The sequence below is a fragment of the Lytechinus variegatus genome, chromosome 14, assembly GCF_018143015.1.
Source record: "Lytechinus variegatus isolate NC3 chromosome 14, Lvar_3.0, whole genome shotgun sequence".
In the NCBI taxonomy this organism is placed as follows: Eukaryota; Metazoa; Echinodermata; class Echinoidea; order Temnopleuroida; family Toxopneustidae; genus Lytechinus; species Lytechinus variegatus.
Window position 1 is genome coordinate 28876818 of NC_054753.1, and position 26177 is coordinate 28902994.

Consider the following 26177-nt stretch of genomic DNA (forward strand, 5'->3'; position numbering starts at 1 on the left):
ATTGCTCCCCTCATAATTATAAAACTGAGTCCCTGCCTCACGTACATTTACCTTTACTGGATTAAAAATAAAATCTTGACAAGTGTGCCTCCGGATAATAGAGAGATCCGGATAAAAGAGGTCGGACTGTAAGTTAGTACTAGTAGTGTGTGCCTGGCTATTAAAGTAGTCTAGATCTAGGCCAGTCAGCTAGAATTTATTTAGAAAGTTCTAATCTACTTTTACTAAAAAATCCACTGTTTTGCAGGAGTGTTTAAATATTTTCTGGGTTTTTTCAGTCCTGCTACACAGACGAATGTCCCCCATAGGAATCATGCAAAAAATGTAGTGCTGGTGTTTTAACTTTTAGATGGACCTGATGGAGGAAAGGGTGCACTAGCTATGCCACTACCCCACCCTCTTCAATTACTCCTTAATTCCCCATTTTGACAGAAAAAAACAAAGCATTTGAATAAAAATAATAACCTTAACTATACAATCAGTTTCTTGAAATATGTGATCATGGTGATTTGATATCCAAAAATTAAATTCCAAAGAGCCGGTGTACGGTTCCAACGATCGATCTTCGTCATGTTTTCTTTTTAAGCTTGAGCTTACAAATGCGCCAGCTAGTCAAGTTTCTGTTATACAATTTTCAGTTGGTCACTGAAATTTATGCAAATTGGTGATCTAAAAAGGGATACATGTTGTGATCACTTTGCAGATGCTTGCTAAATATATATTTTATTTGATTTAATCAATTCCTTTTTCTTTGATTCTACAGATAAGGTTTTAATAGAGGAAGATGAGCTTGAAGGAATTTGTGCTTCCTCTTCATTTGAAGGACCTTCAGCATGGCACAGGGATTAATCAGTACATTGTGGAAGAGGTGTATCCCGTTAGACAGATTGCAGATAAGATTGTGGGTGAGTTTATGTGGGAAATACAGTACAATGTATGCATGATGTCCAATGCTTTGTCATTTATTCTCACTAACAGGAAGATTGTCTAATATCTTGTTCTGATGGCAGGTGCCACATATTAAGATAAGGATGGTACAGTATATCAATGAACAAGGTTCCACATCACCGTCTAAAGCATATAATGTACAGTACATCATTTTGTTTGCACATTAGAATAATGACATACACCTGTACACATGTTAACCTTGAGAGTGCCTCCCTCTATGTTCTACCATTCCTCTGGTCTGTTCCAATTTAACCTCATACGTATGGTGTAATTCTAGTTCCCTCAATGATGTAGGCCTACATATGTACAATTATGTACTTCAATAAACTTCTACATATTCTATCTACTTAGTACTACCCTTTCAGCAATCAGCACTTTCCTAAATTCCATAATTCTGAAAATAGATGAAGTGGTGTTTTGCTTTTATGTAAGTATTGTGTCTTTGATTTTGACTTTGACCCAATGAATACCAAATTCTTATGTCATACATGTATGCTCCATATGGTACACTTTAGAGGGAGCTCTGTGCAGCCCCCACAAATTGAATAATATTTATATTGATTATTGCCTCTGATTTGGAAATTAAAGCAAAGTTGCATTGTATTTTTGTCCCTTTTTCAGGTTGTAAATCATCCCTTCATCACGATGGATCGTTCATGATTCTTGATCATTTTGATAGCTTCTACAGTCTTCTCAGGTGAAAATGATTACAATGCCAGTACAGTATGTGAATGTGAGAATGACCCAAGTCCACCTAACACTTGGCTAAATTTAAAGAGAAATGCCAGTAGTTACAGTAAACACTGATTTCATGAGAAAGTCTGTAAAACCAGACTTAATTATCAGTATATCGAGGATCTAGATCTGGTACAGTCACATAAACTGAACTTTGTGAAATCTTGAAATCTACGCTGAAAAACATTCACACTGAAGATCACCAACACAGATAAGTTAACGTGGGACAGTGTATTATTATTGCTTTGAATGTCGTGCCCGACGCTTGACCCGAATCCTGTGCTTTATTTGCTAAATTCTCAGCAATTACACAATTTCTTCCAGAATCCTTTGGCACATAATCTTTATTTATACAATCAGACAGTTTGGTAGTCATTTCATTGGATTCTGTATGAACTCATTTTGATATCATTGCCAAAACTGGCATTTACCTTTAAGTAAAATGGGGAATTATTGCTTACAGTTATACATGTATGTACCAATACATTTGCCCATGTGTGTTTATATGTGTTTAAGTTAAGCTTTTCTTGAAATTAATGTTATCTATAGACTTGGTTTGACTTTGTTCGCAGTGGGATATGTATGTCGGTATGTGTAGGTACTAAATTCATGAGTAAAAATATGCCAAACTTAAGAAAAGAGAAGGCTTATTAAAGAACACTCCCCCCCTGATGTGACAAAATCATAGAGTAATGGCCTAAACGGTCATTAGAAAAAATGGTGTACAATCCCAATGACAATAGTAATGATATTCATTTCCTGTAGACAGTACAACACATATATATTATTTAAGATCTCTAGAGGAGGAAGTGTTGAGCCAGGTCTCTTGGTCATCAATGAAATAAGCCTACATGTAAGTAAATATCTAAGTATTAGACCGAGTTATAATTGGACCAAACTGCAAAAGGACCATATAGGAAGTAGACATTGTAAATGGATTTGGCATAGTAACGTGCAGTGAAGTTACCAAGTCCAAGGTCTACATGTACTCTATGTACCAGTGATTAAGTGACCTTTGACCTTTTTCACAGACAATTCTCAAGTGTGGATCAAGACGCCAAGGAGGAAGCATGGGAAATCATCTTGACAGGTTTGTCATTGATGGGTGTCAGTGCAGATGATTATCTTTTTTTGGAAGGGGGGACTCAACTATAGATAAACCCTCCAAAACAGAGAGATAATCCTCTGCGCTGATGCCCATGTTGTCATCAGATAGTATCTCATTTCATTTTACATTGCGTTTGTATTCTGAATATAATACAGTAAGCATTGCCTATTCTTTGCTTTTATGAACCTATTAGAGACTGTCTGATTTTGCCATAACTTACACTTTCCATAAACCCCAGTCGGCATATATTTTAGTCTCAGTTTCTGATGGATTGAAGAGAAATAAAATCAATGAAATTACTGTTAAAATTTAAATTGGCAACGTTACAATTAAATCTAACCATCTTTATTCATTTTAATTCATGTTATATTCATAATCAATTTTCTCTATTTTCAAACTTCAAATCCGTTATTTGTTTGAAAAGAGATATTGCCAACTTGAGGAGTGCTAAAAAGATGTTAATAATAATAATAGTAATGATAATAATAATAATAAATATTAATATTGATAATAATTATAATAATTATAACAATTATATTAAAAGTGATGATGATGATGATTTAATCCTAGAAAAGGTGTATATCCCTTTTCCACCCTACAGCATGTTCGAGGAATGTAGACGCTCTCACCAAGTTCATTGACAGTCCGAGCAGTGATCCTAAGTTCAGACATCTCCTTCTCAATGCAACCAAGATGACTACATTCATCCTATGCCAGCTGACTGAAGCCTTTGAGACGGAAGCCTGTAAACCCTCGACAGACACCGCTACCATGAAGGGAAAGGTATAGTGAAGATAAGATTGTTCAGATTTCATCATGAATATTTTTCATCTGGCAATTCAGATCTGGTATCTTTATTTTGATTGGCTGAGAAATGCAGTTCCATATGTTAACTGTCGGCTAAAATAGACATCAGATAAACATCTGACGATTTCTTTCATGAAACAATTCCCAGATCTCAGTGCCCCTAACACTCATATGCCTTACATCTTAAACAGTATTAAAGTAGTTTGAGAAGGAAAATAGTTTGACATCAAATATACATTGACTTGCATTTATGATAAATCACCTATTATGATGTTGATAACATTGGAATTTTGATCTGTTTTAGACAATAAAGTCTGCCTTGAAATGCTATAACACCCAAGACCCAAACATTATCCCTATCGTATCCAATCTTGGGAACAAGTAAAAGAGTCATCCAAATATGTGCCATGTTCCGTATCCCCCCATCTCTATATTTACTTTTTGAATTTTTTCCTCATGTTTGTGTGACATGTGGTTTTTACTTTGTGTTTCAGGGACGTAAGAAGACGGTGAAAGTGGGTGCGTGGGACTGGGATAGTGAGAAGGAGAAATCTCTTCAATGCATCATACAGACTCTCCAACTTGATATATGTAGACTGTGGGATCCTCCAGTTGTAGAAGGAGAATTTGTCAAGTAAGTATGTTGTTGCTGTTAATAATTATAGTGAAGTAGAAGAAATAATCAGTTGTCATCAAACGTTGTTGTGAGACAACTAATTATTTCTTTGTTTAAAATTTTTTTGGCATTACTCCTCTATTTGTTAAAGATCTGTATGCTCAATCTGTAATGAAAATTATAAGTCAGAAAAAAATGGAACCAGTTGGATTCGAACCTGCCATCTACTGCTTTTCAGGCATCCATCACCACAATGAACCTCTTCCACATCAATAATAATAGTGCCATCTATCTATACTCCTAGGCACCCTGTTATTTACCTCTGTCTTCCAGTGCATTCACAAATTGATCCTGCCAGGTACCCATTTACCTCACCTGGGTTGAGTGCAGCACAATGTGGGTAAATTTCTTGCTGAAACTTTAAAGAGAACATGCCATGACTAAGATTCATACCTAAGTCCCTCTGATTGAAAGACTAGAGTGGAAATCACTAGACCACGATGCCTTTATTACTGGCATAAGTCTAAAACCTATTGTGGGGGGGGTGGAACAATAGTTAACCCCCCCCACCAGAACAATAGGTGTGACACAGGGATATACGCCGGTGACCTCTACAAGGTTTAATGATCTCATAAAAAAAAACATCAAACTGACTAAACTTTAGACGTGATGAAATTATAGTCAATTTGTGAATTTGAGCAGATGTAGGAGGTATAGTTCCTTGCATCAGATTCGTAATGACATATTTTGAATTGGTATATTGTTTGGGAGTATCGTACTTTAAAGTACTTTCGAATTTTGAAGGGAGCTCCATCCTTATTAAGTTGCATTTTGGACGAAATTTGAATAGAATAAGACTGTAAATGAGATATTTTGTGTTACACTTTCTGAATTATTGGTAATATCAACAAACAACTACATATTTATGATATATGATTACTAACATACAGTCTGGTTAGTGGTACTTGCTACAAGCTGTTAGAAAACCCGTTGATCACAAGGAATACTAGCACCAGAGATGTCATCACACAGATCTTAGGTCTTCTCTTCAAAAGATACAACCATGTACTAGGTAAGTAAATACAAAAAGCTGGTTGCTTCTGGCACTTAACTCTTCTCAAGGAGGTAATGAATTCAAGAAGGGTGGATTATGACACTGGTATATTAATTTTAAAAAAGTTTTTAATCTTAGGTGAGTCTATTTATCTTAAGGCCATCGCACACCTTACGAATGTTCGCGATCCGATTTTGGAACAAATCACATTTTTCTCATTTTCTGAAAATGTGAATGGAACATATGATTTTATTTGAGGTTAAAATTAATGGAAAGAATACTAATATAACCGTTTTGAAATATTCCAAACCTTTATTTTGGAGTAAAGGCCAAATAAGTTTCAAATCGTAGCCAATCGTACGACTGCTATGACGTCATTACGACTAGATATTTAATTTGCTTTTATTCTAAGAAGGATAATAGCATAGTCATAGATTTGAATGTAGTTATTTGTATGATTATTTCTAACATTGCAAAGTAAGATATTAAGTCTCAATATTAGCATCAAGTTTTACTACGTTTTATTCCAAAATCGGGTCGCAGACCAATCGTAAGGTGTGCGGTGGCCTTTAAAGGTTACATGTAGATATTGGCACTTAATAGTTCATCTCTTCAAGCAATAAGCCAGTTTGTAGTTCCTTTCTGCGCATGATCAAAAAATTCTATGCATGATCAGAAGAAGGTCTTTTGTACTAAAGTGACATGGTGCTTTAAAATCTAATGAGATAAGCACCAACTTTGATGTCTTGATTATTCATATATTCTTTTGAATTGTCGTTTTCATTTACATCCACAAAAAACAATGTGTCCACGAACGACTGGTATTTCACCGTTTGTCTAGTACATTGTGCAACATGCTATAAGATATGCATTCAAAGTAGGAATGCAACAAATACCTTCAGTATGTGTTCATTGGTGTGCTATTCTAGTCACTTGGTCTATTCAATTTCTTCATCCTGCTATGTAAGGCAAGCATACGTAATATCTTGCTTTGAAATCTGCCTATCATGATGAAAGAAATGAAAGGTCATTTGACCAAAATTGCCCAAGAAGTAACTACGAATTGCTCTATACAACCGTGTTACAATTGTGTTACTGAATGAGTAAATCTAAACGGGAAAATTGAATTCTTACATTTATTAGTTCTTCTCTTCAAAGAATGGGTGAATAAATTCAAAAAGATATATTCTTACATTTATTAGTTCTTCTCTTCAAAATATACAACCATTTGTGAAGTGAGTCAATGAGTATATCCAATGGGATGATTATAACAGCTATTCTCTTCAAAGAGTGTGCTAACCAATTCAAAAGGATAGATTATTACACTTATTAAATTAAACTGCCGGTATGCAATATAAGTACAAAAGGGTTGAATCTGAAATGTACTTGTATTAGATTGTCTCTTCAAAAAAGTGAAGCAATATATCCCAAATATTTTATTCTGACATCCACAATACTTCTTTTCAAAGTTTGTTTCTTTAATTGTTAGGCTAGACTACCTAGCATTCATCACAATTTTATGGCAGCCCCTTTTCCAGTATGACTTTCTGCAATGTAGCATTGCAGAGAAAACACTGCGGAAAGTTCACTGACCTTTTTTCAGAGTTTGTTGACCTCTGACCTCATCCCTCTTTCTTATGCAGGTGGGACTTTGAAGATCCTCCAACTGGTGCAGCACTTTGAGCACCTTCCTGGACCTCTAGCTCAATCAGTACAGACCATTGCTACTCAGTATGGCGTTAAGAGCGTTGTCAGCGAGATCATGAGGTACATGGATCTACATATATTCACAAAGCCCATTGCAGAAAGAGTGGCAAGCAATCGCAACTCTAAAAATCATGCACAACTTGATCAACAGCGTGCAATTGGGACTTGCTATTGATTTTTTGACTTGCGTTTAAACGCAACTCTTTCTGCTTTCCAGCTTTACATGGTATACAGTCAATTGGTCGCCTAACGAAAAATGTTATTGAAGGGTGATGTCTGACAGTATTGTGATAAAGAAATGTTTACGTTTCACAAGGAGAAAACAAAGCCATAGATCAGAGCCTTGCATATTTTGTTATGTTGCCAAAACCAGAAGGACAACGCCAAACTTGAAATCATCAGACATTGTTGTAGGAGCAATAACTTATTCAAACTCAATTATATCTGTAAAATTTACATTTTCTATATATTTCTATAGGGAGATAGGAAGCTTAGACTCACAGGACCTGACGAGGGATAACAGCGGTACCCGTTCTTACGCTAGCTTCCTGGTTGAAATGGCTGAAAGGGTTCCCGATGCTATGTTGCCTTGTATCAGTCTTATTCTATCTCATCTAGATGGAGAGGTAAGATTGTACCTTCTTTTTAGGGTTAAGAACAAATTTGCAACACCTGGGTTTTTACCTAAATGACCAACCACTAATTATTCAAAACATGAATTCATGCGCAGATCCAACATATATTGGATTTTAAGTAGAAATTCAATCAATATGATCATTTTCTCTGTTCGAGATCAAAATGAATTGTTTAAGGCCTTTATGATCATGATAATATTGCTAACAAATTTCGGCAAAAAAAGTAAACATGATATTTGGATAGAAAACAAAATATAATACATAGGTAATTGGAATGAATGCAAAAGTAATTTTGTTAGAATGCTACAAGGAGTATTGATGCAATATATAAGCCCATTCAAATCAATAAATGGATGGCTGAATCAGCCTTTCCAGACTTTTTAAAGGCATAAGATGTTGACCTCTCTTTGGATATTCACATTGCTTGATAAATTTTGATGGAAATCTCATCATCTGGACTTTGGAACAGAGAACAGTTTCACGTCCGATCCGGGATGCTTCTTCAGCTCTAATGAGTTGGCGGGAAATCGTTGTTGCTGAAGCACCGTCTATGTTATCGTCTTTGAGACGTCAAGGAATTTTCCGGATTACTGGATTGTAAATCCGAGAGAGGTCGTGTCATAATCTTCCTCCTTTGTTGAGAGATGGGTTCTCTGCGTTGACGTAGACCGCCTAATGGACGTACCTCTCAAACCACCTATGTTGATAGATATAAGCTTTTGCTATTAATTTTGATGCCGTGTACCTAACTTTCCATTGCAGTCCTACACCATGCGTAATGGTGTACTGGGAGTGATTGGAGAGATCGTCATCAAAGTATTGAGCAAGGAACAGCTTGACAGCAAGGCCAAGACGGCAAGGGATCAACTACTTGACAAACTTGAGGTGGGACATTTTACTGTGTACTTTGTATTCATATGTAATTTAATTCATTTTATTTTATTCTATTGTTTTAAGAAATGTCCACAAACTCTTGATATGTAGTGTACAGAATAGTGATATGACAGGGTATCAAAAGTATCATATATATCACATTCAGACATGCCAACTGTTCCCTTTTTAGAGTATTTGTTCCTCTTTTTTTTGTATGATTTGTTATTTTTTACAAAAATTTCTGATCATGGAGCTTGTATTATACACAGCGCGTGACACTAGAGCCAGTCTGACAGTCCCAGACCAGTAAAAACCACTGTCGGGCCAGTAACTTGTTGCATGAAAAGAACAAGTAAATTCTTGCCTACGAGCACATGTTTAAAAGGGTGAATTATCAAGTTTTCAAGTAAAGTCATTTCACATGTTTTTTCACCGATCTCGCTACAACAGGCTGGCGATTGTTACGTTGAAAATTTTTTTTTTAAAATACTCTTATTTTTTGTCTGAAAAATACTTTTTTCCTTATAAGAATACTATTTTGGTTGTAGAAGGTTGGCAGGTCAGCATATTTGAAACACAAAGCACAGATAAATAAATCAGAAACCTGAATACAGATACCCCACCTCCTGATAACTTGGGAGTTTAAAATATACCTTGTTTAACTGCGAGAGCATCCACAACATGGCAGTAGACACACTGTTCCACTGCATGAAGTAAGATACCATACTTTGGGTATTCAAGTGTCTAAACAGTACTAGATGCTATGTCAGGGATGCTCATGTAAAGTCAGAAGGGGATGTTCACCGTGGGCCCCGTCTTACAAAGAGTTAAAGATTGATCTGATCCATTGCAACTATGGAACGTCAACATCTAGAATACGTGTTTGTTCAAAGTATTTTCTAGATATGATGTATATTCAAATATTCACTACTTTCTTGACAGTTCAGTATGCTTCTCTTTGTTTTCAAAGGACATTGAGCAAATTTTCTAAAGAAAAAATTATGACATTATTAAATGGATTTCCATATTCTTGAGATTGATTGGATCAATTGTAACTCTTTTTAAGATGGAACCCAGATGTAAAGTTGGCTTTGGTAACTGCGAGGGCAGGCAAAAATCCACCAAAGCACAAAATCACAACTCCCCTATTCTGAAATTGAGATGTGCCCTAAGAAATGTCTCAAATGGAAAAGATTTTATGATTTCTGATATGTACTCTCCCGACAATGTTCCTCCTCCTCCCCAGGACCACATCCATGATGTGAATGCATTCAGCCGCAGTCGAGCCCTGCAGGTCTGGCTTCATCTGTGCCGTGAACGTGCTATCCCTCTCTCTCGCCAGCACTCGGTCATGGAGCTGACCGTAGGTCGTCTCAGAGACAAGTCTAGTATCGTCCGTAAGGGAGCCGTCCAGCTGGTGTCTGCATTCCTCACCAGCAATCCATTCGCAGCAAAGGTAAGCGAGAATCAAACATTTTGACAAGTGTACTGTTATCATACAGGCAAGCGAGAAAACTTGGGCGAAGGGTGTTTGCCTCACCCCCCCCCCCCCAATTAATTTAGCCGGTTTCTGCCTTTCTTACCAGCATTCTGTTCGGTTTTGACTGTGGTTTAACAGAGATGCCAACCCTCTTGATTTCATCGGGAGGCTCCCGAAAATTCATCCCAACTCCCGCCCTTACGATTACCATCCTTATCCTCCCGAAATTACGATTTTTTTGCATTGATCAAATTGGATTGGAAGGACATGTATCGTCTGCTAACTTTAGCATGTAGTAACTCCATTACGTTCGCTGCTACTAAATTCTGTGTGAAAAGTAGACAAATAAGGAGCAGCGAAAAGCTGGTGCATGTGATATGCCCAACGGGAATCCACTGTGCACCAGGCCGGTAGGCCCGGCTAGCTTCGCGAGGCGTGTGCGCTCGCGGCCACTGGATTTGTCGAGTCGTGCGGTGGAATATCGGTGTGTGATTCCGGCGTATTGATGGGTTGATATTGACACGAAATGGCGGAAAATCAACAAAAGAAGACCAAGAAATGGTCTCAGAAGTATAAGACTGAATACAGTCTCCAGTACCTGTGTGTTTGGAAGTCTGAAAGAGGAATTTACCATGCATTTTGCGCAATTTGCAGCGTGGACATTTCAGTTTAGCAGGGAGGTTGTGATGATAATTCGGAAGCACTTTCGTTCGGGAGCAAACGGCATAGGCCTACAGACATTGCGATGACAAGATCTTCGAGCTCCACTAGTACCCTGTTGTCTTTATTTTACCAAGCAAGGGACCAGCGCTGAGCTTTTCTTTACTGGATTTATAGTGGAACATAACCTACCTATAGGTATAGCCGATAGTGATAATTCATCCTTATTATTATTGTTGAACAGGTACTTCTTTTGTCCCCTCATTTTTTATTTACAATGTGAAAATGCATATTTGATATTTTTAATGTTAAAAAAGTGGGAACAATGTTTATTTCAAAACATGTGAAATGCCCCAAAATAAGGGTCAGATTGCACCAGAGAGCATCTAGAAACCCAGAGCTTCCAGGGCCCTAAGGCGGGCCCTGGACCCCGGCCACAAGGGTCGAGCGCTCCGCGCTCGAGATGTGCGTTACGCGCACATAATTTGGTGGCAGTTGCAAATCCTCCCTAATTCTGATTTCCAAAAGTTGGCATCTCTGGGTTTAATAGTTCCATACAGGTTAGCAAGAAAAGTAAATCAGCAAAAGGCTGTTATACCCCTTTCATAAACCCAATTATGCGGCTAATAGCAGCATAATTAGGTCCTAAAATCGGAGGAGGACCAGAGTTATCCATATATTTTGATGCTGCAATTATCCGCATAATAGCAGCATCGGGACAAGATTTTGACTTTATGAATGCATTTCGAAAGTAATGCGGAAAATTGCCATGGAGCGGTCACAAGGTCACCCTTTTCCAACGCAACCGCATGGGAGGGGGTGTGTGCGGTTGCCATGACAATTATCCTCCTTTTTCAGGTCGGGCGCTCGTAAAAATAGTGCGGATTATTTTCGGAGTTTATGAACGCATTTTTATTGAATTATCCGCATTACTCTTAGGTGGCTAATTGGAGGATAGGTTTATGAAAGGGGTATTAGTCTCCCAAAATGTAGCTGGTCTCTTTCTTACTGGTCAGCAACGCATTCCCAGTTTGAGAATAAGTATTTTGACTGGTGTAATGTTACCATACAGGCTAGCAAGAAAAGTCAATCAGCAAAGGGCTGTTCCCCCCTTCATTTCTTTAATGCCCACAAAAAGATTACTAGAATGAACAATACTAAGACTTAGCGCCTCAAGAAAGTATATTTATTTATATTAGCAGGAATTTGAATTAGAGGTGAGAAATCATTTTTAAAACTGTTCATACAATGCTTCCTTTGTGGAATCATTAAAGTGCGTCTTGGAAAGCAATCTTTGTCATCCTCAAAATACTGAAATTTTATTTTACTCTGGAGAATATTGGTGTTTTTTAATTGTTAATTACGTGTATTTGTATTGTTATTTAATTAGTGTGATTGGTTTTATGTTTGTAGCTTTCTGCAGAAGAGTTACAGGCCAACCTGGATAAAGAAGAAGAGAAACTGAAAGCAATGATGCCTGATGAACCACAAACAGCCACCAATGGTAAGTAATAATAAAAAAAAGGAATAATAAATGCCAATTGCACTTTAGATCGCTATTTTCGATATGCTTCAAAATGCAATGAAATGACCTCAGAGATTTTGTATGTTATGAATGAAAAAACAATAAGTGCCTCATTTTTCTGGACGAGAATGTGTAATTTTTGTCAAATTACCAAAATAATCATGGCATTCTAGCCAGGTGTAAAGTGTTTTGTGTTCGCTACCTTCTATGTGACTATTTTCAGCTTAAATTTCATGATAATTCGGTTGTAAATTTCATGATAATTCGGTTGTGAAGATACATGAATGCCTTGTCTAGATTACATGTGAAAATTGAGTTAAAAGACTTGTTGAAGAATTTTTCTCTTCTTTTTGCTGCTGCTGCTACACTAGTTTTATTTTAGCTTAAATAAAAAAAAATTAATTTGTTGTCAAGTTTGCAAATTTTCCTGTTTGCAAATTTTCTTTCAAATTCCCTTCACTCTCACCCTTGTACACACTCTCTTGCTCCTCTTTTTTTATGTCTGTCTCCTTTATGTCCTTCGATCATTGCCTCCCTTCCTTTGTGACTACCCCATTCATGTTTATATAGTGGTAAAATTAGTCTTCCTGCTTTATTTGTAGGTGCATGTTCATTTGGTCTAATCTCATTGGTATTTTTCCTCCTCCATATTCTATAATGGAATTGATCTTTTTAAGGAGAATGAAACCATTGGAACAAGATAGCTTGTGTGGAAACAGAAAAATCAAAGAAACAGATCAACAAAAGTTTGAGAAAAATCGGACAAATAATGATAAAGTTATGAGCATTTGAATATTGCGATCACTAATGCTATGGAGATAGCAAATTGGCAATGCGACGAAGATGTTTGATGTCACTTGTGAACAACTCTCCCCATTACTTTAGTATATATTTCACTTGAATTGCCTCTTTCATCACATCTATCCATAGATCATGTGTTCTTTCTACATGAGGGCATGTAATAGATATTTTCTAAGGATTCATCTTGGATAAAGAGTTTGTATCATCATAAGAAAAAGTAAAAGAGACATTTTGAGGGTATTTTATAGTCCACCAAAGGATAAGTTGTTCATCAGTGACATCACACATCCTTGTCGCATAACCAATGCAGGCCTGCCAACTTCTCCGGGTTTTCCGGAGTTTCTCCGTTTTTCAGAATTTATAGCGGCCCAAAAGCGGAGAACTCCGTTTTCTTTGTATTTCAGATGATTTTCTTTTTTCTTCGGGAAATGACGCACTTTCCGTCTGCCTACGGCTCTCTTTGTCTCTCTCTCTCTCTGAATCCTCTCAATGTTACATTTACGTTCGTACGCACGTGTGTCGGATCGTACCTATAAACGCAATGCACTACGCGCGTGTACGTGGAGTTCAGAGTTCAATGGATAAGAACGTGTGATGGGCCTGTGCTCCGTGTGTGCATATACGAAGCGCAACAAGCCACGGCCCGCACGCTATTTATCCGACAACGATCGTGTGTATTGACATTGGACAGTTCGCCCGCGATCACGAGGATTCATAGCGGGTGTAGTGCGAATGTAACTCTATGCATACGATGCAGCGCAGCGCTTGCGTGCCTCCGCAACTATACTACTACCGTTCTGGAATACCGTGTGGGAAATGGATTGTTTCGCCAGCGTTTAGAAACGGTAACATTTTAAACTAATATATTGTCCTGATATATTTATATGTGCTTTGTGCTTAGTGAGCTAAATGCTTTGTATTTTACAAGTCTGCCGTTTCAGTGCCGATTCTTGCAAACTTTTAGACCCCTGATCTATTTTTTTTAGTCTGTTAAAGGCACACAGAGACTCCCTCCTAATCCTATACAAAACAATGAAAGAAGTTCTGCTAATTTTTCATAGCAACAGTGACTGTGAAAGAGTATTTTCCATCGTGGTAAAGAACAAAACTAAACAGAGAGCAAGCCTGAGCACAAGAACATTAAGTTCTCTGATGGTACATAAATTGGCTCTGGAGAGTAGAAAGAAACTATGCCATACTTGTACTTGTTAAGAGAGGTAATACATCACATGGTGCCAAAAAAGCCACTTATGAAAGGCTCCAGAGAAAGGACAAGGCATAAAAAGCTCAAGAAGGGCTCCAGAAGACTTGTTTTTAAGGTGAAATTTCCTAAATGTCCTCCAGCTTCAAGGGGGCTCTGCCCCTTTGCACCCCCGCCGGGGCCTTGCCCCTGGACCCCACAAGGTGCCCTAAGCGGGCCCCTTGACCCCCGCCGTTGGGAGTTCGGCTTTCCGCACGATTCGTGGACTCCTTTTTTCCATTTTCAAATGTTGGCAGTTCTGCCAATGGGAGGATCTCCATAGCATTAGTGATTGCAATATTCAAATGCTCATAACTTTCTCATTATTTGTCCGATTTTTCTCAAACTTTCTTTATTCTTATTCTTTGATATTTCTGTTTCTACACAAGCCTATTTGTTCCAAAGGTTTCATTCCCCTTTAAGTTAACTTCTTTCAATCCCAACATAGTTTTCTAATGTATTTTGTATTCTCTGTGTTTGTAGAACACTTATCTTTTAACCCAATTTGGGGTTATGATTTGAGATGCCTATGCCGTAAAATTTGTTGATGTTTTTATGGAAAAGTGAAACCGTGAAATAGACTTTGAACTTTGATATAAATCAAAAAAATTATTTTCATTGTAGATGTGAGTCATGACCCTGTTAAGAATTGGACGGCAATGGAGCCTGAGATCAAGACTACCATTGCAAAGATCTTGTCATCTGAGGATGAAGAGAGTTTACTACAGATACCAGATGACGCATCTCCAATGGAGTAAGTCTCATATCGCAACTCGTTTTATTTCTATGCTAAAAAAAGTCGCTGGGGGCCCCAGCGACTTGATGCTTGTAATGTCATTATCTCATAGCGCCCTCCTTCAGAGGATATAGGAATATGTGTAAACAGAGTTGTCAGAGATGCACCAGCTGCAGATCACCAATGCATGCAAGGCAATGGCTTCACCCTCTAAGACGGTGGCGCGGTGACATTGATGCCTAAGGTCTATATAGCAACTGGTTGATTCCATGAAATATTATTGTCCGACCCATTGTATGTTAGGATTTCCTCCCTCTTTCCTAGATCTTACATGAGGTTGTAATGCTCTCAAATTATTGCTTTTGAACACTGAAGAGAAATAAAATTGGAGGAAAAAAGTGGTTGGACGTGCAATCAATGTAGATAAGTTTATGGTATTGCCTCTTTTTTTTCCTTCAGGATTTTGTCAATTGTTTGTTGCAGGAAAGGAAATATACTGTAACCTCTTCAGCCCTAATAATGTTGAAACTTTGTAGTGCTTTTTAGAACTCCCAAAATTTTATTGCAACTTTTATTCCTCCACCCACTGTAAGTGGTATCAGAAGCAGTGGCTTTGTGTTGTTTATCCAGCAGGATCAATTCATTATATGCACCAAGAACTGGAAACGGCAACTTAAACTATAAGTATGGCAATTTAAAGTGCACATTTGAAAAGGACTCTAGATATGTAACACTTAATGTCACACTACAAGTACTCACACTACAAGTGCCCCCACACAAGACTAAAGCAACACTAGGAGATAGCTTATTTCTGATGTCAGCCCCACGACTATGGAACAAACTTCCCCTCAACCTAAGGAATTCAACAAATTTACATAATTTCAAGTTAAAATTAAAAACCTTTCTATTCCAATAGTATGTATAGCACCTAGGAAGCTCTTGCAGCGCAATATGATATATAGATATAGTTTTTGCACTATATAAATGCATATTATTATTAATGTTATATATATTTTTTTCATGATCTTCATTCTTTCATGTTATTTTCAGTACCATTGATGAGATCATTGAACTCCTTGACAAATCCCAGCACACCAGGGCCATCAGACTACTGCAGTCTGCCCAGAGCATCTGGCCAGATCAACAAGCTTTCATCCCTCTACAGGATACTACTGGGTAAGTCAACCCTCACTGACTTACGTTTTCAATGGTGTCACTACCGTGATCGGCGTAGTCTGCAAGCACAGACCCTGATTGAAACTTAGATCATCAAGTGGGTCTTCACACAAGACTAGCACTTGCTGTTTCGGAGCCTTCTGTCCAAAAGCCATTGTAGGCCTTGCATTCAGACCATTCTGAGTTTTCACAGAGACTATGGTCGGCGCTCTTCCGTCTGATTCAAAGTACCGCAACTGCACGACTGCCACTAATTTCCCCTCTGACGAAGAAAATGATATGAAAACGATATATTTGATACATTTATCGGTCTAGTTTCATTCCGCAGGACCCTTGTGGCAGGGTGTCTGACCACCACTAAATAGTCCCTGGTGACAACCCTTGGGGTATAATATAGATTGTTTATATTCAAAGAGCTGTGTTCCACAAGTTCCTACATTCACTTTGATTAGAGCAGATTTACTGATTTTAAACTATAATTCATGTAGGGATCTGCCTTTGAATGAAAGATTTAGCCTCAATTGGTCAATTTTTAGGCAAGCCCTGAGAAACCACATTCATTGATATTACTTTGCCATATAAAATATGGTAACCAAATTAATAAATCTATGGAATTGCCCTAATGATTCATTCTCATAGGTTCTTATGCTTCAAACTATTTTTTTTTGCATGATTTTTCTCTCTCCCTCTCTTAAGTTCTGATGATGAGGATGAAGAGCTTTCTTCTGAAGGCAAAGATCTTCTTCAGATGCTCAAATCTATCTACCTTGGTAAGGATCTTACAGAGTTTCTATCATTCTTTTTAATGGCTGGTTATCATCATACTCACCAGATTTCATTGTTATAGTTCTTGAGAAAGGGTTACCAAGTACCTCGTAACTTATGAATAGCTTTATGACACAACCAACATGTCACAAGCGGCACTTTCCCTCTTTTATCTCTGTGCCTCATGCCTGACTTGAAATTAGTAAATAGTGGTCAGGATTCTAACAAATCTACTCCCACTATACTAGATGAAGAAAATAAATGGGTAGCTCATTGGTGTGGTCAAAGGTCAAGTGGACGTTGTAAAACTTATTTGATGACCTGTTATTCAAGCCAATGGTCGCACCTTTCTGATGGTCATTTAAAAGTCAAGTCCACCTCAGGAAAATGTTGATTTGAATCAATAGAGAAAAATCAGACAAGCACAATGCTGAAAATTTCATCAAAATCGGATGTAAAATAAGAAAGTTATGACATTTCAAAGTTTCGCTTATTTTTCACAAAATAGTTTATGAACGAGCCAGTTACATCCAAATGAGAGAGTCGATGTCTCTCACTCACTATTTCTTTTGTTTTTTATTGTTTGAATGAATTATACAATATTTCAATTTTTACGAATTTGACGATTAGGACCTCCTTGCCTGAAGCACAAAATGTTAAAATAATGGAATTCCACATGTTCAGGGAGGAATGAAACTTCATTTCACATAACAATGATAAGAAAATAAAAATATTTCATATAATAAAATACAAAAGAAATAGTGACTGAGTGATGTCATCAGTTCCTCATTTGCATATAACTGTTTTGTGAAATGAAGCGAAACTTTAAAATGCCATAACTTTCTTATTTTACATCCGATTTTGATGAAATCTTCAGTGTTATGCTTGTTGATTTTTTTCTCTATTTATTCAAATCAAAATTTTTGTTGGGGTGGACTGGTCCTTTAAAAGGCTAATTTTCAAAAGCATTGATAAACATGTGCCCATCGTACACAATACTGATGCTCTCATATGAGCCCAGCGGCACTGTTATGTGATGTTTTTTTGTCTGATTTGTTCTAGGATCAACTCCAGCAAGTCCTGTTCCCGACAGTTATGACCCTGCCGATCTGGTCAAGGTGGGCGAGGATGGAGAACCAGAGGTCAAGATGACCACTGTCCAGGATGATGACCCAGTGGTCAATGAACTCAGCAAGCAACAGATCCTTGTCCAGTATCTGTCTGTAAGTCAACTCTTGATTCCCGGGGAGTGATTGAAATCCTCATTCCAGATAGACCCAGATTGTACTTGTCAGTAAAAAGTGCTGACAAGATGCCTCATTGCCGTAAACACCATTTACTTATTAAAGGAGAATGAAACCTTTGGAACAAGATAGCTTGTGTGAAAACAGAAAAATCAAAGAAACGGATCAACGAAAGTTTGAGAAAAATCAGACAAATAATGAGAAAGTTATGAGCATTTGAATATTGCGATCACTAATGCTATGGAGAACCTCAAATTGGCAATGCGGCAGAGATGTGTGATGTCACTTGTGAACAACTCTCCCTATTACTTTAGTATATATTTCACTCAAAATTGCCTTTTTTATCACATCTATCAGTAGATCATGTGTTCTTTCTACAGAAGGGCATGTAATACAGATTTTTAAAGAATATATCATGGATAAAGATTTGGTATCACCACAAGAAAAAGCAGAAAGAGACATTTTGAGGGTATTTCATAGTCCATCAAAGGGAAAGTTGTGGTATCAGTCATGTGTGAATGGGGGTGAAAAAATGCAGTATTTTAGCAGTATTATAGACAGAATGTTATTGCTGCAAAGAGTCAGTTCAGTTCATTTATTTTCCATTAAAAATTCAATTGAGATAAATACATACAAAGTTCACAACTAAAAATGGGGCCCTGTACAATCATTAACAAAACAAAACAGATCTTACATTGTTAAAACGTAAAGCAGATAAACAAAAAAAAACTGTCTCATACACACACACAATCACACCAACACACACCCATATGCAGAACATTGAGAAGTTAACAAAGAGTAAGAAAGAGAAGGAAGCGATAGAAAAAGAAAAGGAGAGATAGGGAGAAAGAAAGAAAGAAAGAGGGAAGATAGAGTTCGAGAGGGAGAAAGAATACCCTCTACTCAGAGCACATCAAACGTTTAAACAATAATTGTTTACATAAGTATTTGAATCTCGTTAAAGTTGAAGAATTTTTCACAACATAAGGTAACAAATTCCAATCATGAACACCCTGAAATCTTATTGTATGTTGGGTTAATGAGGTACGTGCAAAAGGAATAAGAAATTTTGATTTGTTTCTGGTAGCATAAGAATGATAAAAAGAATTTGTTTTAAACATATCATTGAATATTGATGGAAGCTCTTTTTTATGAAAATTGAACATAAATATTAAATTGTTTACTGTTACAAGATCAAAAACAGGCAAACATTTTAGGTCACAAAACAGAGGAGTACTTGGTGTCATGTAGTTAGAATGAGTAATTATACGGATAGCACATTTTTGAAGAATATGAATTTTGTATAGGTGTGTCTTGTAAGAGTTGCCCCATATCATATTACAATAATTGATATGTGGTAATATAATACTGTTATAAATAGTTAATAAAATATTTTTTGGCAGTGTGTTTCTAAAGTGTGATATAATACCAACTCCCCTTGAGATTTTAGAACAAACATGAGAAATGTGGTGAGACCAATCAAGCGATTCATGAAGTTTGATGCCTAAAAATTCTACAATATTACATTTCTTAAGAATATCATTTTTAATATACACAGGAGAAACCGGACAAGAAACTTTTTTCTGTTTGGAATGAAATATTATGTAATGTGTTTTATCAGCATTTAAAAAGAGTTTGTTACAAATATACCATTCACTTAGTTTCTCTAATTCAATATTTATATTACAAATTAAAATATTTATATCTTTGTGAGATGAAATGACAGCAGTATCATCAGCAAATAATGAAAATTTGAGAATATCTGAAGTATGTGTAATATCATTTATATACAACAAAAATAACAGTGGCCCAAGCACAGATCCTTGTGGAACACCAGTATTTATATATGAAAAATCGGATGCTACACCATCGACCATCACATACTGTTTCCTTTCAAATAAATAACTTCTAAACCATTCAAGAGATACACCTCTTATACCATAATAATACAATTTTTCAAGCAGTATGTGATGGTCGATGGTGTCAAATGCTTTGGAAAGATCCATAAAAACCCCACAGCAAAATTTACCTTCATCAAATTTATGTAATATATAATCTGTAATATTTAATATGCTTAAAGAAGTAGAATGTTTTTTCCGGAAGCCAAATTGTTCTGAAACTAGATTATTTTTGGATAAAAATTTATAAATTACACAGAGCTGCCAAGTATACGGATTTTCAGTATTTAGAACTGAAAAATAAGTATACTGATGGTTTCATGCAAAATACTGATTTCTAAAGTTTCTATTTTATGTGTTGTGTCTTATGGTATTTCATTGAAAATACTGATGTCATCATCGAAATACTGATTTCAGCTTTAAAAATACTGAAATGTTCTTTTTCAGGTTGGCAGCTCTGCTTACACTTCCCCTTTACTCATGAAGTGGTGTTTAAAAAAATGGAGGTTATGGAGATGTGTGATTGATTGATTGATTGAGATTGAGTGATCCATTGCATAAAAGATGATTGGCTGATTCATTCATTCAATCGTTCCATAGATTGATTGAAATTGACCAAGTGGCTATCAGATTTAACTGAGTTTTTATTTTCTATACTCCCCATTATCCATGAACAGGATTGCGTCAAGTTCGCCGGCATGGTGAAGATGTGCGTCCCAACTGTCTGCGAACTCTTATCGTCCAAGCAGACCACAGATATCCTTGAAGCAGTGACCTTCTTTGTGACTGCCCATGAGTTTGGTGTGTCTAATGCCGCCGATGGTGTGCGTCGCATGATGGGACTCATCTGGTCCAAGGAACAGTCGGTCAAGGATGCCGTAGTGACGGCCTACAAGAGGCTCTACCTTAGCCCAAGTGGAAAGACAGTCAGGTAAGGAACTAAGAGAGGTTTGGTCTATGATTACTTGGTCTACAACCATTTGGTCCAAGGTACAGTCTGTCTAGGATGCTGTAGTGATGGCCTAAAGAGGCTATACCTTAGCCCAGTGGAAAGACAGTCAGGTAGGGAACTAAGATAGGTTTTGTCTACAACCATTTGTTCCAAGGTACAGTCTGTCAAGGATGCTGTAGTGATGGCCTAAAGAGGCTATACCTTAGCCCAATCGGAAAGACAGTCAGGTAAGGATCCTAGGGAGGGTTGGTCCACTCTTAATTGGACTACAATCAATTGTTTTATAGCCATTTGGTCCGTGAAGGATGCTGTAGCAATGGCCTACAAGAGGATCTACCTTAGCCCAAGTTGAAAGGCTTTCAGGTAAGGATCCTAGAGTGGGCAGGTACACCTTACTTGGTCTATAACCTTTTGGTTAAGTAACAGCGTACAAAAGACTGTACCTTAGCCCAAGTGGAAAGATCGTCAGGTAAGGATGTTTAAAAGTATAAATACCTTCAAAAGTATTGCTTTTTTTCAGCATTCCATATTTCTCAGGAAATATTTTTAATTTAACAAGTTTTCGTTTGAAATTCATTTCCATTCCCTTGTTGATTACAGAGCAAGGAGTCTGGCTGTCGTCCGGAACCTGCTCCAGCTGACATGTGGGGCAAGCCTCGGCGAGCTGACCTCGTTGGAGGAGATGGTATCGGAGTTTACCAAGAATGGGGAATTCCCCTCCCAAACCACACAGATCCTATGGGAGTTCTTTACCATGAAGCATCCAGAGACCACGCCCACTGAGAGCAGGGCGGCACTCCAATTGCTGGGGATGGCAGCATGGTATGTAAATGTAGTCATGCGATGCTACAGTTCGCTCACCAAACCAACCTATGATTTGTAAATCAACATAACATAATAGTCTGGAGTCGGTTTTGCTAGAGTAAATGATATTACTGGTCCCCGTTGCATAACAAGTTATTACAGTAGAGTTGCCTTCAATAATAACACTCATGAAAATAATGTATTTTGATTGGCTGTTACGATGGTACTTATCATTGATGGCAAAGTTACAGAAATAGTAACTTTTTTTCAATAGGCCTCTGTTTCAGCCCCCCCCCCCCCCCCCTATGATCTCGGGTGTCGATCGCGCGATCGCGACGAAAATTGGCACACGCGTTACCCATGGCATTATCTACAAAACTATAACATCAAATTCTGCAAAAATCTCATGTCTCATTAATTATGCTAATTTATGCGTAAAATCATAAGTTTGCTCTAATTAATAAAATAATGCCCCTGAAATGCTAATTTTTGTTTCACATACTCTAGATAGGCATCTGATCAAATTGATTTTAAAAAAATTCAAAATCACATTTATTTTCTTATGTATTCTATTGTTTTCTAAATTTCTTATGTATTTCTTTGTTTTTAGACTTTTTGTTTTTTATTGTTTTTTCAATGGAAATTGTCGGGGACTTTATTTTGACCATAAAAAATATAAAAATGATTGATTTTAAGCAGTAAAAGGAAAAATAATGATACATTTATGAATTTTGGCTAAGAACACTATTTGCATTGGATTTGTACACAAATTCACGTTTTTGAGTAATGCACTTACGAAATGTTGCGTAATTTTGGAACCGCGTACCCGGGGGTCACAATTTTGGTCTCAAAAGTTGCGCAAGACTTGAAAGTAAAAAGTCAGAGAGCCACGCGGTCAAAAAATCTCGCGCGGCGGATTTATCGCGAAAAATGTCGAGGGGGGGCAGCCCCCCCCCCCCCCCCCCCCCGTCTTTCTAGGGTTAAGGGTAAAGTCAGTACCATAGTTGTAGCAAACAACTATTTCATGAGAAAGTCTTTTAAATCAAGGTTAATTGTCAAAATATTATCATACATCTAGATCTGGTACATTAATGTAAACTTGTCTTTGTAAAATCATGAAATCTAAGCTCAAATTCGAGAATTCTGATGATCACTAACACAGAAAAGCATATGTGGGACAGTGTATTAATACTGCTTCGAAAAATACAAGACATTTGATGGAATTCCATGCTTATTTTGATAATTTCTTTGCAAATATGCTTTTTTTTTCAACTGCTATTTGGCACATTTTTTTTATTTATACATACAAATACTTGGGTGGCAATTTTATTGGATTCTGTTTGAATTCATTTTGAGATCGTTACCACAACTGGCATTTATCTGTACTCAATGAATACAAGAGGAACACTCTCACTCCTCCAATACACATAAGTTTTTTGTATGAAAGATCTTTTATAAGCTGAAACTGAATTCTTTCCCCAGTGCTGATCCTGGTATCATCCATAGCAACGTTGAGGTGCTGGTGTCTGAGGGTTTGGGGGAACGAGGGATGAAAGACTTCATGCTCGCCAAAGACACCTGTCTTGCTCTGCTCAAACTGGTCGGTAATGAAAAGGTATGTATACATACATCGCATTTCCGCATGTCCTTCGTCCTGAAACAGATTTTTAGGTTAGAATCTATCAATCTATATTCTTGTGCTTCATTTTTCCATTGCATGAAACTTTACATTTTGGTAAAATTGCCATTGATTGTTAACTTTCCAACAAATTCTTGCTTCTGATCAGCTGTAAAGCTCTGTTGCCATGGAAGTTACCCGGGCGACGCAAAATTGGTCTCAAAAGTTGCGCAAGACTTGAAAGTAAAAAGTCGCGATTCGTTGAGATAATTTTAGGTAAGATGGCATGTAACCGATAATCGTCATGCCCCACCGGCCTAGATAGGTAGGGTTAACAGTAACGTAAGTGCAATGCATCCCAGAGGTTGATTGCAACATCCCTCCACTCAACACTTTTGTATGCCCTTGCAGTTTTAGTCCAGTCCAATTTTTGACATTCTCTTCCCAGTTGATTACGAGCCTCCCTCGTCTATTTCCTCTCGTTTTATTTGTAATGGAACATTGAGGAGTATTTCGGGGAATGGAGGGGGAGACATATTTGTAAAAAGTACATTGTCTCAAATTTAGGTAAGATTGCATGTAATCAATAATCGTCATGCCGGGGGGGCTTTAGCACAAAAATGTACAATGTTAATCTTGGAGGCCCAACCATTTATGGCGCAGTCACATTTCCCCTACGATGGACGTACTGCGAGTCGACAACAGCCGTTTTAGCCAGATACATACAGGTGGTTTGAATTTTTAAAAATAATAAAACGGCTGTTTTCGACTCACCGTGCGGGCACCACAGGAGAAATGTCACTGCAGCATTAGTCATGAGCAGAACAGTGAAACTTGTATAAGACCATCCAATGTAGATGGGAAAAGTGGTGTTTATAAGCAGGTGACATGGCCTTTATCGACAGGTTCTTATAATGTATATTCGATGGAAGAAAATGCCTGGGAAACCAAATGCAGGTTTGACTAAATGTGGTAAATTTTAATAAGCAAGATCACCCTTTTTGATATTTCTCTTACAGCCCAAAGTTTTGAGCGGTAAAGAACAGTTCAGGTTCGATAGCACGCATGAGATCTTCAGCAAACTGGGTGATATTCTTGTACAAGGTAAGTCAAGAAAAATGGAAAACTCTTTATCTAATTCGCCTCCTCTCCTACCCCCACCCCCCCCCCCTTAACAACGACAGATACATACACAAACCACATGGTGAATAACTTCACCTTTACCAACTACCCTGACTCATCGATTGAGTGTAACCCAACATGATTTTTCGATCACATTTGTATAGAGTGCCATTTTGACAACTCATTCACCAAGTAAAATTATGGATTCTTTGTTCAAAACTTTTCCTTGATATTGGTGTTAAAAATCCTACAATTAATTTGACTCATTTCTTTGATGCATTGTCTTTTCATGAATGTGGTGAATGTGGAATAAGAAAGATAAAACACAGCATTCCATAGAAGTTTAGACTAAAATTCATGTTTAGTCTGAAGTTAACCAAAGTATAACTACAAGGATACCAGCCTGTGGGTCTTCTTCTTCTTCTTCCATCTTATGTATTTAATATAATAATAATAATAGTGTATATTTGTAGAGCGCACACACCGTCAGTAGATGCTCATGGCGCTACCGAGCAACAGTGCTCTTTTACAATGGAAAAATAAGATTTTATAGAAATTTATATAAATACTACACAAGATGAGCTCTATGAGCTCTGAGTCAATCTGCAAACCTATCGCACTTTCTTTCAAGGCTGCCAAGTATCTCTGATTGTCAGGGAGACTCTCTGAAAATATGAAAATCTGACTGATTTTGGGAGAAAGCTGCAGATTATCAACCTCTCCATACTTCACTAATTGATTTCTTTTACTTGATTGTGTGAAATCGAGAGAGATATCCCTCCTACCTCAGTGAGTTCTCCCAGGTAGGTGAATATTACATTTGCCGACTTTATCGTTATTCCTATCTCCCCATGTAGGTATGACCGAGCAAGAGAATAAGTACTGGGTGCCCCTAGCCGAGACGGCCGTTAAGACCATCTACCGCCTGGCTGAACACCCTGACGTCCTGTGCGGTGAGATCCTCAAACGCCTGGCTGCTGTGTTACTCGCTAGCAGAGAACAGTCTCAAGAAACAGCGTCCGAGGAGATGACAGAGGAAGAAAGAAAGGGTAAAGGATGTTTATTGTTAGTCATTCAAAGAGGTTGTGCACATATGGGAGGGAGATGAAATTTTATATCAATTTCTTAAAGGGGAATGAAAACTTTGGAACAAATAGGCTTGTGTAGAAACAGAAAAATCAAAGAACAACAACAAAGAAAGTTTGAGAAAAATCGGACAAATAATGAGAAAGTTATGAGCATTTGAATATTGCAATCACTAATGCTATGGAGATCCTCCCTTGGCAATGCGACAAGGATGTGTGATGTCACTGATGAACAACTTTCCCTTTGGTGGACTATAAAATACCCTCAAAATGTCTCTTTGCTTTTTCTTATGATGATACAAACTCTTTATCCATGATGTATTCTTAAAAAATATGTATTACATGCCCTCATGTAGAAAGAACACATGATCTATGGATAGATGTGATAAAAGAGGCAATTCAAGTGAAATATATACTAAAGTAATGGGGAGAGTTGTTCACAAGTGACATCACACATGTTTGTCGCATTGCCAATTTGCTATCTCCATAGCTATTGCGATCGCAATATTCAAATGCTCATAACTTTCTCATTATTTGTCCGATTTTTCTCAAACTTTTGTTGATCTGTTTCTTTGATTTTTCTGTTTT

The 26177-nt window shown here is 37.4% G+C and overlaps 1 protein-coding gene across 2 annotated transcripts in view; it reads left to right on the forward strand.

The window, feature by feature from the left end:
* Window positions 1-26177, forward strand: part of LOC121427186 (condensin complex subunit 1-like) — a 48035-nt gene that overhangs the window by 4657 nt on the left and 17201 nt on the right. For both annotated transcript variants that reach the window (XM_041623454.1, XM_041623455.1), the window contains exons 2-21: window positions 764-905; window positions 1570-1645; window positions 2715-2773; window positions 3393-3574; window positions 4093-4232; window positions 5165-5286; window positions 6912-7035; window positions 7454-7601; window positions 8373-8495; window positions 9730-9939; window positions 12037-12127; window positions 14814-14943; window positions 15976-16101; window positions 16798-16871; window positions 17929-18089; window positions 20686-20939; window positions 21561-21782; window positions 23247-23379; window positions 24402-24486; window positions 25362-25553. In XM_041623454.1, coding sequence (XP_041479388.1) covers window positions 785-905; window positions 1570-1645; window positions 2715-2773; window positions 3393-3574; window positions 4093-4232; window positions 5165-5286; window positions 6912-7035; window positions 7454-7601; window positions 8373-8495; window positions 9730-9939; window positions 12037-12127; window positions 14814-14943; window positions 15976-16101; window positions 16798-16871; window positions 17929-18089; window positions 20686-20939; window positions 21561-21782; window positions 23247-23379; window positions 24402-24486; window positions 25362-25553 — 2773 coding nt within the window. In that variant the 5' untranslated portion in view covers window positions 764-784. The remainder of the gene's footprint in view (window positions 1-763; window positions 906-1569; window positions 1646-2714; window positions 2774-3392; window positions 3575-4092; window positions 4233-5164; window positions 5287-6911; window positions 7036-7453; window positions 7602-8372; window positions 8496-9729; window positions 9940-12036; window positions 12128-14813; window positions 14944-15975; window positions 16102-16797; window positions 16872-17928; window positions 18090-20685; window positions 20940-21560; window positions 21783-23246; window positions 23380-24401; window positions 24487-25361; window positions 25554-26177) is intronic.